This window comes from Leopardus geoffroyi, chromosome E2, assembly GCF_018350155.1.
Source record: "Leopardus geoffroyi isolate Oge1 chromosome E2, O.geoffroyi_Oge1_pat1.0, whole genome shotgun sequence".
Lineage (NCBI taxonomy): Eukaryota > Metazoa > Chordata > Mammalia > Carnivora > Felidae > Leopardus > Leopardus geoffroyi.
Genome location: NC_059335.1, coordinates 25,109,078 through 25,122,741, shown reverse-complemented (window position 1 = coordinate 25,122,741; position 13,664 = coordinate 25,109,078). Strand labels below are relative to the sequence as shown.

Here is a 13,664-nt window from a genome sequence, read left to right as displayed (position 1 = left end):
AAAATATAACATTTTCATTTTTATATAAAGGCAGTTTCATATCTTCCCAGACCCTGGCAGAACATGAAGACTGAAAGGTACCTAATGTACTGGAAAACTACAAGCTACCCCTGAGTTTTGGGCTTCTTCATTGGAGGAATGTAGAACAACCCAGAGTGGATATATGTTTGAAAGATGCTTAGGAGTCAGCCATGCAAATATCTGGGTATAAAGAAGGTTTTAGAGAGATGAGCAGCCTCAACAGAAGCTTTCAGGCTCTGAGAAAATATTTTTTGAATAAAGAAATGAAAGCATGTTTCTAACACCGAAAGCCATGCACACAATAGACATGGCACAGTGGTGCTTTTGAGTGGTAGTACTTACTGTCACACAGAGCCAATCCCTTTCATATGTTTTCCATTCTTACTCTTTATTTTTAAAAAAGTGTAAGTGGCCTGTCAGAGACCATAATTAATGGGCTCTTAATGATTTTATAGCTAGATTGCAGTTACTCCTTGTGGCTTCCAGGGATTAAGTTGGCATAAAGATAACTGATGGTCCTCTTCCTGCCTTTCTCCCTCCTGACAACTTGCTGTGTCTATCCTATGAAGGAGAGTTAGGGAATCCTAAAAGCTAAGAGGTGAGAGAAGGACATCCTGGAATGGATCTTACTTGAAGAGACAGAAAGAGGGAAGAAGGGAGACAATTGGAGGGAAAGATGGAATGGAAATTACCTAAAGTAGAATTGACTGTGAGCTAAAAGATTAAAGACCATGGGATGCATTACTATAAATTAAAAATAAAGATGTCCCTTTCTTTGGGTAACAGTCCTGCGCTATGACAGAGGCTTTGTGAGCAGAGTGCCTTTCAGTTCTAATTTACTCCCCTGGCTGGATGCCCTGGTCCGGAGTCACCTGCTTATTTTACTGCCCCATCCTTGGATTGTCAAGGAATCTATTTAGTGTTTTTGTGGACTCTTGCTTACTCTCAAGAGAGAATGAAGCCTGAGATTTAGCTCAGACTGATAAGGTAACCAGGCTAAAACCAGAAGTATGGGAAGGACTTTATATGAAAGGCAGCAAGTACAAGGGTGAGGTCAAATGGTCACAGAGGGTTGCCCAACGTGAAAGAAAGTGGTGTTGTATAGTTACTTAGTCTGAGTAGTAGTTGCTTTATGGCCATTCATCCTTTCCTCAATTCTCAGACCCCTTGTCAGACTTCAGAGTTGGATCCTAGACTTTTGTCTAAAACAGTTGGTGGATATGCCTTGTTCAGCCCAAATGAGTGGTTTGGGGATGGGTAGGCAACCCAAAAAGAAGCAGTGAAATGTGATGAGACATGGAAAGGAGCAGTTATAGAATGTTCAGTTATCCTAGCAATCGTCCTTACCACCTCCAAGAAGGGGTGTAGACTTGAGAGGCAGAAATGGGTCCTGGATTGAGTTGTGCCTTTACTACTATTAATATATTTTGGTTATGTGAGATGGCAAGTACCCTTTTTGCTTAAACCGTTTTGGAGACCTGGGCTATTTTGGCAGAAGAAAGATTCCTGACTGATACTCTCCCCCGAGCCTTACTAAACTGTAAAATGAAGTTCATGATACCACCTTGCAGGGGTTGGGGATCAAGAGGGACAATGTAAAGCACAGGCATGGAGTAGATGCCCAATAAGTAGTATTTAATACTATGAAAAGTAAAATGAGAAGAAACAAAGTAAGGTGTGTGGGATACCTCTGGAGGCCCCTCTGTGTCCACGGTAGCCAGTTGGGGTGAGTTCAGTGCTCACTGAGGCCGGTGCCTGGCTTGGACTGTCCAGAGGTACCCAGCTGTAGAAGAGGGATGACTTCTTCAGTCACTTTGAGCCTGTGGCTTTTCTGTAGTAAGTAGCAACTACAACTTTTTTTTTTTTTAAGATTATTTTGAGAGAGATGTGTGAGAGCACAAGTGGGGGAAAGGCAGAGAGAGAGGGAGAGAGAGAATCCCAAGCAGCTAACAGTGCAGAGTCCAACACAAGGCTCCATCTCACAAACTGTACGATCATGACCTGAGCCAAAATCAAGAGTTGAACACTCAACTGACTGCGCCACCCAGGCGCCCCGACTACAGCTTTAAATTTATAACTGGAAGCTATATTAGATTTTCAATAAAAATGAGAAATTTTATACACATAAAGTCCTGCCAAGCATCCCATCTTATTCTCCTTTCCTAGGGGAAAAAAAAAAAAAAAGCTTTAAGAGGTTCCTTGGTAGAAACTTTGGTTTGAGTGTCAAAGGAGTGAGATGGAAGCTGCTACATCTCACCTCCCTGCCATTCCCTGGCTTGGGTCCTTATTACAAAAGGGAATATGAAGTGGCTTTGAGTCACTTACGTGACTCTTGATCTTGGGGTCGTGAGTTAGAGCCCTGTGTTGGGGGTAGAGTTTACTTAAAACAAAAAAACAAAGTGGCTCTGAATAGCCATTTTGGTTTATTAAGTACGTAGTAACCGTTATTAAAGAAGCTCCTGCCTGGTCTGATTGCTTATTGTGAGACTAGAGCACCTACAGTTACTTTAATAGCATGCATAAAAGGTCTTGGGTAAAGTTAGAGATAGGATCAAAAGCCAGTGGAACGTAGACTCTTCCAGGACCTGCCAGTAGGTTGGACTCTCTCTTCTTTCTGTTGGTGCTTTGGCCACAGAACCTCCTTTCACTTCCTTTTATCTCAGCTAATTTGTCCGTGCTGCTACTGTTCTTCACCTTATTAACTCTACCTGTCATGCACATTTCCCCCAGGATGTCTTACCTGATTACCCCACCCCACTACAGGTCAGGTCCCCTTGTCAATGGACTTAGAGCCCCAGTATGGTTCCTTCGTAACTGTGATCACAGTAGTTACATGTTTATTGGTGTGATAGTATATGTTTGTCATCTTCTCTGTTGGATTATAAGATTCACAACAGCAGGGACTTTTTTCCTCACAAGATTATACCCCCATCAAGAGCACAAGGTCCAGCACATGGTAGGTACCTAGTAAATGTTTATTAAATGAATAAGTATCAGGGCCAGTGTCATTCACTTTATAGAAAATCCTTGTTTTGGTATCAGTGTAAGTAAGGAATATGTGGATAAGACATAATTGAAAACCTAATGAACAGTGGCTTAAATACATAGGTTTTGTTTCCTGTAACTTATGAACATTTTCAAACATAAAAACAAAATACCTGAATTTTACAGTGAACACCTGTATGCCAGCCACCTAAATTGACATTACTTTACTTTATGATTATCACTTTACCTACCCACGTAGCTATCCTTTTTTTTTTTATGCCTTTCAATGTAAAGTTGCAGGCATTAGCACATTTCACCCTTAATACTTTAGCATACATATCATTACCTAGAATTCAATATTTGTTTAAAGTTCTTGTTCTCATAAATTTAAATTTGATAAAATGCCCAAATCTTAATTGTGCTATTCAGTATGTTTTGACAAATGCAAACACTTGTGTAATACAAATCCCTGTCGAAGATACAGACTATCAGCCCAGAAAGTTCTCTCATACCCCTTTTCATTTTATCCCCACTCTTACAAGACCCCAAGAGGCAAAACAACTGCTCTGATTTTTTTTCTACCATGGAATAGTTTTGCCTGTTCTAGAATTACACATAAATAGAATTGTACAGGATGTGCTCTTTTGTGTAAGGCTTCGTTTACTAAGCATAATGTTTTTGAAATTAACCCATTTTGTGTGTATCAATGTTTCATTCCTTTGAAAAGCTGATTAGTATTCCATGAAACAAATAGAACAATTTATCTATTTACCTGTTTGATGGATATTTGTGGGTTTTTTTTCACAGTTTGAGCCTATTTTGAATAAAGCTGTTATGAATATTCTTGCACAAGTCTTTTTGTGGACGTATCTTTTGTATCTTTTGGATAAATCTCTAAGATTGGAAATACTGGCTCATAGGCATATGTATATATCTAGTTTTCCTAGACCTTTTCCCAAAGTGATTACACTATTTTATACCCCCCATTCTCACTAACATTTGATGTCACTCTTTTTATCTATTCTGGTGGGTGTGGAGCTGTATCTTATTTTGAGCTACTTTCCCCCTTTCACATTATAAGGGAAATAGGGAGGCAGGCTATGACTGGAGTAGGCACTTAACAGTGCTATGGGGGACCCACGCACTTTGTTCATCCTTAGTGGACTTTGATTATAGTTCTATGCATGGCTTCTGAGGTAGTCAGCCCATTGAGTGTGGGCTGGGTTTTGTGACTAGCTTAGTGACTAGAATACAGCAGAAGCAATGAGATGCCATTTCTGAGATTAAGTTATAAAAAGAGTGTGGCTTCTGTCATGAGCATTCTCTCATACTTTTTGGGATTACTCATTCTAAGGAAAGCCAAATTGCTATATTGTGAGGCAGCTCACAATTGCCGTGTTGTGAAGAGATGATGTGATAGGGGACAGTCTGCCAACAATCAAAAGAGTGAGCGTAGAAATAGATCTCCTTTTGGTTGAGCATTCAGATGGGATTGCAGAACCACACCTGGATTCCTAACCCAGAGAAACCGAGGTAATGTTTGTTGTTCTGAGCCACCAAGTTTTGGGGTACTTTGTTATGTAACAATAGGTAACTAATATGACACCTCATTGTCTCATCCTAAGATGGCTTTTTGTACCTTCAGGGTCTCTTGTTCATGCCCCAGACAGTAAGAAAAAGTATGAAGGGCAAAGGACAAAGAGTTTTTTTTAACATGAATCTGTTCGTTTTAAAAAAAATTTTAACCTTTATTTATTTTTGCAAGAAAAAGACAAAGCAGAAGCAGGAGAGGGGCAGAGAGAGGGAGACAGAATCAGAAGCAGGCTCCAAACTCCGAGCCGTCAGCACAGAGCCTGATGCGGGGCTGGAACCCACAAGTGGTGAGATCATGACCTGAGCCAAAGTTGGACGCTCAGCCGACCGAGCCACCCAGGCGCCCCGAATCTGTTCATTTTTATCAGGAACTCAGAACCTTTCCAGCAAATCCCACTCAGCAGACTTTGGTTTATATCTTTTTGGCCAGATAACGCCACTCAGCAGACTGGTTTATATCTTATTGACCAGATAACTCCACATGACCACTGTAGCTAGAAGGCATCTAGAGAGAAGCAGGGACCTAGATGGAGTTTGTGTCAGCCAACTGTCAGTGTCTGCCACATTAACCATTTTGGAAACCCCATGGAGTTAAAGACATTAAAAGACCTCTTCATTAACACCTACCCCAGCCAAGTGAACTTTTGAGGAAATTTCCAGAAAAAGGAAATGAAACTTTAAGAAAACTCCTCAGAGCTTGGATTGCAGGGCCTAGGTTTCTGATTCGTGTCCCACCCCATTCTTGGAAAACTGCAGCACTATCTTCCATGGCTCCTTCTAGTCCTCCAGTCCTTTGCAATAGATACTTCAGAGCTATCCTGGAAATACCCCTGATAACTCTCTGCCACAGCAAAATGGCTTCTCAAGTTTTGCTAACATTATGGCCTTCATATTTTTTAGTCCCTCTCCTCTCCTTTAGTGACCTTTCTTTTCTCCTGTCTCAGGTCTGATAACTTAAATTTTGCTGGACCAATCATTCTCAAGTTCAAATCGAATCGTGTTACTCCAACTTAAAACCCTTATTGCCCCATTGTCCTCAGGATGAATCCTGAACTTCTTCCCATGGTAGCGAAGACCCTGCATAACTGGATATAGCACACCTCCCCAGCACTTTGCCCTGCACTTGGTGTTCCCACACCAAATTGCTTACTTTCTCTGCCCCATCTGCCTGAGACCTCCACTTGACATCCTTAGGGATTCAGCTGTGGAGATGACTTTTCTAGAAAGCTTTCTAGGACTTCTAACTCCCTCAACAGTGGGGCAGGTGACCTCTTAAGTAGCTCAGTAGTTGTTATAAATTCTTTTCCCTTTATGGGGGAAAAGGCCATACTAGGTTGATCTAGTAGAAAATTCAAATAATATGAATTGAATGGATATATGAATGATAGGGAATGAAAAGTAAGTCTTCCTATTCCTGCTGTCCATTTCATTTTCTCCAGTTTCTCAATACATATTCAAGTATAAATACATTTTCATATTATTTTTATAAGGTGTTCTGTACCTTGTTTTTCCAATTAACACTTGTTTTAAAATTTTTTCTTAATATTTATTTTTGAGAAAGCACGAGCAGGAGAGGGGCAGAGAGATGGAGGCAAAGAATTCGAAGCAGACTTCAGGCCCTGAGCTGTCAGCACAGAGCCCTACGCAGGGCTTGAACTCATGAACCTTGAGATCATGACCTAAGCCGAAGTTGGATGCTTAAGGTGCTCCAACACTGTATTTTGGAGACCATTATATCACTTCATACCGATCTATCTCATTCTTTAAAGAACTGCAGCGATATTCTGTTGCGTGCATGCCTTAATTTGCCCAAGCAATTTGTTGTCGTACGCAGGGACTGTTTCTGATTTTGCTCTGACAAGCAGAGACGCAAAGTGCAATATCTTTGCACAAATGGATTTGAGTACAGGTGGAAAATATCTTTTCCACTATTAGGGGTGAATTGCTAGATTATGAGGCTAGGTCAATGGCTATGTGGCTTTAAAATTTTGGTATGAAGTTCTAAATAGTCAACCGATTTACTCTTCCTATCAACCGCCCAGTTCTGCTGTATTCTAATATTAGGCCATGTACCACAGTAATCTGCATATTTTTTGAGGGCAGGCACTTCCTAGTATTCACATTTGTCTGGCTGGCAGAATTAGCTTTCAATATTTGAGTTAACGTTGAATTTTGTATCTCTTAGCGCCGATTCTAGGCTTGACATACAGCAGACTCAGCAGGTGTCTATTACAATTCCTCAATAATTAGAGAAGCTAACATTCACTGAAGTGTATTAAATGCCGCGGCTTGTGCTAAGCGCGCTTTCTCTTCCACCACTTTCACTCACGATTTCCTTCCTCCCGGGGGGAGGGGGTGTCCAGCACCACGACCCGCCTTATCTGTGCATTCGTTGGCCGATCCCGACGCCCGTTACTGCTGAGCCACGCCCAAGCCACGCCCCCACGCATTCCGCAGGAGAAGGCGTGGTCATTGTGGCGCTGGACCTTCGAGACCGTCTCCTCTCGTGAGAATCTGGACACGCTCGAAGACCGGTGCCGTGAGTGTGGGAGCGCGTCTCGGGGGCCTGCGGAGTCGACGCGAGAGGCCTGCGGCCGCTGCTGGTGCACGCCGCCGCCCCCCCTCACCCGGCACGCAGGCTCCGTGCGAATTCGCGCACGCGCGCGCGCACCCGCCCAACCCTTGGTCTGGCCAGCAGGGACCCGCCTGGCGGAGGCAGGGCCGATGAGATACTAGGGGAGGAGCCCGAGCTGCTGCCGCTGCTGCTGCCGCTGCCGCCGTCGCTGCCGCTGCTGCCACTGCCTCCGCACTCGGAGAGGAGCATGTCTGCAACTCGAGCCAAGAAAGTGAAGATGGCCACCAAATCGTGCCCCGAGTGCGACCAACAGGTGGGCGCAGAGGACCGGGCGAGTGCGCGGGCGGGCAGCCGTTGGCTGTGGAGAGGCCGCCTCGCCGGGTTCGGGAGGCCGAGTGGACGGGCCGGCCCTTGGGCTCGGGGGCTACAGTGGAACCCCGGAACGGGCCGGGCTGAGCCGAAGGGGTGCCAGGGAGGCGCTCAGGGTCGCAGTCCGGCCGGTGCCCACCTGGCAGCGTCAGCCAGGCGACTGTGTGCGCGGGAGGGAGGCGTGGGTTTGTCTGGAGCCTGTCCGGACCCTTCCCGAGTCGCCTGGCCGGCTCCGGTTGACAGCGGCGGGAGTGTGGGGGCAGCGGCCCAAGTGGACGAGCACGGCCCCTTCAGCTCCCTTTCTGCCCGACGAGAATGCCCGTTGTGCCCGGCTCCAGGCTCCTGGGTTCTGGCTCCGAAAGCGGCTCCTGCCACGCAGGGTTGCTTTGTTCACATAAGATGTATACAGTGAACCCCCAAAACTGTTCTGCCGCGAGCTAGGCGGAGGCTTAATGTGACAAAAGGGGCCGCAATGCAATGGTTTCAAGTTTAGGCGAATTTGGACAATTTTTTTCTTCTAAATATGTATTCCTTATAGTTTTGAGGGAAATAAAAGTGAATCTTTACATTGTTTTTTGTGGAACATTATTGAATAACGCCCCCATTGAAGCCCTTGCCTTCTGGGCGCTCCTCACTTCCCCCACCCGCCCTCGTATCCGCTGTTAAAAATTTGGCGATTCTGCTTCCAGATCTTTTAAAAAATTTGTATGTAGTTTTAAGAATTTTAAATGACTTCTTTCTGCACAGAATAGTGACAGCTGTAATTTTTAAAATCTCATTTTACTGTTTGTTAGTTTTATGCATGCCTCATCGTTTACTGGAATAATGGACGTTCCTCTAAGTCTTACAATCTATTGAGTTAAAACTCTCAATAAAACCATATGAAGGCCCTTATTACATGCCAATGTGCAGATCTGGGTGTGATTTTTTTCTTTTCTACTGAGGCAGTTTTTTCAAAATGACTACCTTTCTCCCCCCCTTTTCTTTAAAAAAAAATTTTTTTTTTCTTTAAAACAGGAGTAATATGGCTCCAGTAAATAGCTGGAGAGCTTTTTAAAAAAATAACATGCTGATGTTAGTGCATTCTTTAAGAGCAATCTCGTACGTTGATCTAATCTAGTAAAAGAAAACATTACATGTTTCAGTATATTTTATGAGCAGTGATAGAAATTCAAGGAAGGAAGATTGTGTAAGGAGAATTAGTTTATTGATCTTTTGAGTTTATTGGGTATGCAGTATAAAAACAATTTAGCCATGTTTTTTGAAGTAAAGTTAAACTTCTATTCTTACCATTAAAATTTGTTAAATCTGACAAAATTGGATTTTGTGATTTAAGTCTCTTTGCTAGATAATATCAATATTTAAATCATTTCCATTTGTTCTAATGAACTGCAGTGTAAGGTTTACATGGTATGCTTTATGCATTCCAGTTTTTGTAGGGCACAAGTTATTGCAAGTCTTGACCTTGTTTTACTTGGCATAATGGAATCTTTTGGGAAAAATAACCTGTTTTTAATATCCTGGTTAAAGAAAAAGGAAAGGATAATAAACTTGTTAGGAGTCCCCTTAATTGTTCAGCAAAATGTGATGAGCATTTTATTTGTAAACATACATTAATTTTGTTACACACACACAAAACTCCCCCCTCCCCCCCCCCACCAAGCTGCCATTACAAAATACCATAGATAAGGTGGCTCAAACAGTAGTAATTTATTTTTTCACAGTTCTAGAGTTTGGGAGTCCCAGATCCTCGAAGAGAGTGAGCTTTCTGGTTCTGTTCTTTTTTTATAAGGGCACTAATGCCATCATGAGGGCCCCACTCTCGGGACTTTAAACCTGATTATCTAATCTCCAAATACCTTCAGATTAGGGGTTAGCGTTTCAATTTACGAATTTTGGGAGGGACACGATTCAGTCCACGGCAAGCTACTATATAATTTAAAATGTTGGTTTTGTTTTTTATTCTAAATATTTAAGAGAATATAATATACATGAGGACTAATTAAAATTTTTGGTGATTCTTGGGGCTCCTGGATGGCTCAGTCAGTTAAGGGTGCCACTCTTGATTTTGGCTCAGGTCATGATTTCATGGTTTGTGAGTTCCATTCGAGCCTTGGGCTCTGCACTGACAGTGAGGCACCTGCTTGGGATTCTTTCTCTGCCCCTCCCTTGCACCTGTGCTCTCTCAAAAATAAATAAACATTAAAAAAAACCTTTTGGTGATTCTTAAAAATGATTTATCTTTTACTAAAAGCAACTGGATTGAAGGAAACAAAATTAATTTTAAATTTCTAATTATTGGAGAATACAACCTTCCAATAGTTACAAATGAGAAAAAAAATTATAATCTAGAAAGCCATTTTTTAAAAAAGTATTTATTTATTTTGAGAGAGAGTTCATGTATGCACGTGTGGGAGGGGCAGAGAGCGAGAAGGAGAGAGAAAATCCCAAGCAGGCTCTGTGCTGTCAGCGCAGAGCCCGTATGTTCTGTTTCTGTGTGTGTAAAAGTTTAAAAACAGGTACAGAGATCAAGCAAGACAGACATAGATTTTCAGTTGCTTTGTAACATCCCCTTTATATCCTGTATTGAAAATACAGTTCTGAAACATCTAAACCACAATACTTTTCATTTTTCGAGAGGTTTCACATCAAGTAGCTCAAATTATTGAACCATCTTGTATATAGGAATATTCAAGATTCTTATTAGTTGTCTGGTATCTTTTGTATATGTGTCTGTTTTTGCCTTAAATTTTTTTAATAAAGCAGTTTTTTTTCCATTTATAGGAAATTTTATGTGTTATGTTGCAAACGTGTCCACTGTAGGTCACTTTGGTTCTGTTAGCAAGGAAATGTAAATGAGTTCTCTGTAGTGTGGTTATTTTGAACTTTTGAAAATCAATGAAACAATATAGAACCACGGTCTTGTTTTTGCACTTGTTTTTTTACCCAATGCAGGGCTTGAACTCGTTAACTGCGAGATCATGACCTGAGCCAAAGTCAGACACTTAACTGACTGAGCCACCCAGGGCCCCTATTTTTACCTTTTTTACTTGTAAACAATCTGAATGCACTTTACAAGGGATAAATTGATACACAATAAGTCATCAGTAAACAAACTTTAGGTTTTTTATTATTTTTTTTATTTTAAAATCCTGAGAGTATAGCATTGGAACTTTTGTTAGTATCATCTTTGTCATTACAACTGAAATTTGAAGGAAATTTAGGATTTTTTTGTTTAAAATCCAAATTGTACTATAAAAGAGCAATATTACTGAAGTCCACCCTATTTAATATTCTTTTTCTAGGATCTGGGTTTTGGTGGTGGTTGGTTGTGTTTTTATCAGAGTTGGGATTAGGGGAAGGACAACTTTCCATTTAAAAGGGACTTTAGGGTAACTTAGCTCAGGCGCATGAATGTTTCGAGTCATAAAACATTTACTAAGGGATGAAAATCCACCGATCGATTGGTATTTGTACATTCTTTATCCCAAAGGCAAATGTACATGTCTCACTTAAGTGCAGCCCTCTGTTAATTCTGGATATGGGTTGATATATTATTCTTGTGTATAAGACAGAGACCTAAATTTATATTTGTTCGGTTTTAGTGACTGGAAAAATATGCTTGCTGAGTAGCAAAAGACCTTTTGAACAAGAACATCATGTTTCTGTGTTTTTTGGATAGCACTAAATTAAAATAGTTTACAGTATAGTGAATTACCTTAATAGTGTAAATGTAAAGGAAATGAGTCAGTACCTTTGAGTTTGATTTCTGTGAAGATGTGAAATTTTAAAATGACAAACATCTATTTTGGGTACATTTTACAGTAGTAAAAAATGTAACATTACATTTTCTGTCCTGGTTTGAAAGAATCTCATCATATTCTTGATAAAGCATGCTGTTTGAGCTATCTGGAGTTCGATTATTTTTATAGGATTCATTGTGATTTTTCTGAAATTGCAAACTAGAGATCCTTTGTTTAGTATTCTCATGTAAAAAAAATCCTATCAAAATATTAATTTAGTTTAATCAGATCAAGTATTTATATTTTAGACCATGAAGCATTTTTTTATATATGTGGATAAAAAGCTTTATAATTGTAGCTAAGCTTTCACACAGGCAAAACAATGGGCAAATGGAATTTATCTTGAAAAGTAAATTACAATTTTCTGACCATAATTATTCTGAGTACTTTTTATTGAGATTACTTTCTGGTTTTTGGTGAACATGTCTTGATTTCAAGGATCATTAAGGCTAGTATTAGTGAAATGACTATGCAAAATCAAACTTTTAAAAATCATTTTTAATAATATTTGGCTTTTGAAAAATCATTATAGACTTGACATGGAGAAAGCCGCTTGTAAGTAATTTACACATTTGGAAACAGAAGGTTGGGGGCGCCTGGATGGCTCAGTCGGTAAAGCATTTGACTTTGGCTCAGGTCATGATCTCAGGGCTCATGGGTTCAGGCCCCGTGTTGGGCTCTGTACTGACAGAGCAGAGCCTGGAGCCTGCTTCGGATTCTGTGTCTCCCTCTCTCTCTGCCCCTCCCGCTTGGGCTTGAGCGTGCTCTCTCTCTCTCTCTCTCTCTCTCAAATAAATAAAAATATTAAAAGAAAAAAGATCCTAGATCTTGACTCCTACATTCTCTTTTGTTTGTGCTATACTTTTGCCCTTGAAAGTGATTGTTGTGAACTACTCTTTTTTGTCAGTGGCAATTGGCATCTTACCCTGTCATTTTAGAACCCGAGTCATTTTCAGTACTTTCCCTTTAAAAAAATGGTTTTAACAGAAGTATATTTGGCAGTGTTACATTAGTTTCAGGTGTACATTATAATATTTTGATAGTATAGGTTAAGATGTGTTTACCATAAATGTAGCTACTGTCTGTCACCCTAGGAGTCTATTCCAGTACCATTGACTGTATTCCTTGTGTTGTGCCTTTCAACCCAGTGACTTTACTTTGTTCTATAATTGGAAGCCTAAACATCCCATTCTCCTTTACCCATTTTGCCCATACCCCTACCTATGCCCCACCCCAAAGGGGCCATCAATTTGTTCTCTGTATTTATGCGTCTGTTTCTGCTTTTGTTTGTTTGTTGATTTGTTTTTTGGATTCCACATATAAGTGAAATCATATGATATTTGTGTTTCTCTGACTTATTTCACTTAGCATAATATTTTTTTTAATGTTTGTTTATTTTTGAGAGAGAGAGAGAGAGAGAGGAACAGAGAGAGAAGAGAGAAAGAATCCCAACCAGGCTCTGTGCTGTCAGTGCAGAGCCCGACATGGGGCTCAAACCCATGAACTGTGAGATCATGACCTGAGCCAAAATCAAGAGTTGGACACTTTCTCGACTGAGCCACGCAAGTGCCCCAGCATAATATTTTCAAGGTCCATCCATGTTGTCACAACTGGCAAAATCTCATTCTTTTTATGTCTGAGTAATACTCTTGTGTGTATGTGTGTGTGTATCACATCTTCTTCATCCATTTATCTGTGGATGGACACTTGGGTTGGATATCTTGGCTATTGTAAATAATGCTGTAATAAACATGCCTATGTAATAAAGATGCCTATGTCTTATCAAATTAGCGTATTCCAGTCGGGCCCTCATTCTTATGCTGGGATTTCTTTAATTACTTTCTAACCATGTTCTCTTTTATAACTGGTTCTTATAAACTGCTTTCAAACATGTATTTTATTTTATTATTTATTATTTCTTTTTTATTTTTTTTCAATATATGAAGTTTATTGTCAAATTGGTTTCCATACAACACCCAGTGCTCATATCAAAAGGTGCCCTCCTCAATACCCATCACCCTCCCACCCCCCATCAACCCTCAGTTCTCAGTTTTTGAGAGTCTCTTATGCTTTGGCTCTCTTCCACTCTAACCTCTTTTTTTTTTTTTTCCTTCCCCTCCCCCATGGGTTTCTGTTAAGTTTCTCAGGATCCACATAAGAGTGAAACCATATGGTATCTGTTTTTCTCTGTATGGCTTATTTCACTTAGCATAACACTCTGCAGTTCCATCCATGTTGCTACAAAGGGCCATATTTCATTCTTTCCCATTGCCACGTAGTACTCCATTGTGTATATAAACCACAATTTCTTTATCCAT

General features: G+C 40.6%; 2 protein-coding genes across 5 annotated transcripts in view; both read left to right on the top strand.

Annotated features, from left to right (window-relative positions):
• LOC123577824 overlaps positions 1 to 7,109 on the top strand; it is a 68,376-nt gene extending 61,267 nt beyond the window's left edge. The window contains exon 4 of the mRNA XM_045440114.1: positions 6,963 to 7,109. Coding sequence (XP_045296070.1) covers positions 6,963 to 7,109 — 147 coding nt within the window. The remainder of the gene's footprint in view (positions 1 to 6,962) is intronic.
• Positions 7,110 to 7,380: 271 nt separating this feature from the next.
• Positions 7,381 to 13,664, top strand: part of CE2H16orf87 (chromosome E2 C16orf87 homolog) — a 33,528-nt gene continuing 27,244 nt past the window's right edge. For 3 of the 4 annotated variants that reach the window (XM_045442635.1, XM_045442632.1, XM_045442634.1), the window contains exon 1: positions 7,381 to 7,487. In XM_045442635.1, coding sequence (XP_045298591.1) covers positions 7,422 to 7,487 — 66 coding nt within the window. In that variant the 5' untranslated portion in view covers positions 7,381 to 7,421. The remainder of the gene's footprint in view (positions 7,488 to 13,664) is intronic. The other variant, XM_045442633.1, reaches the window with a different exon arrangement.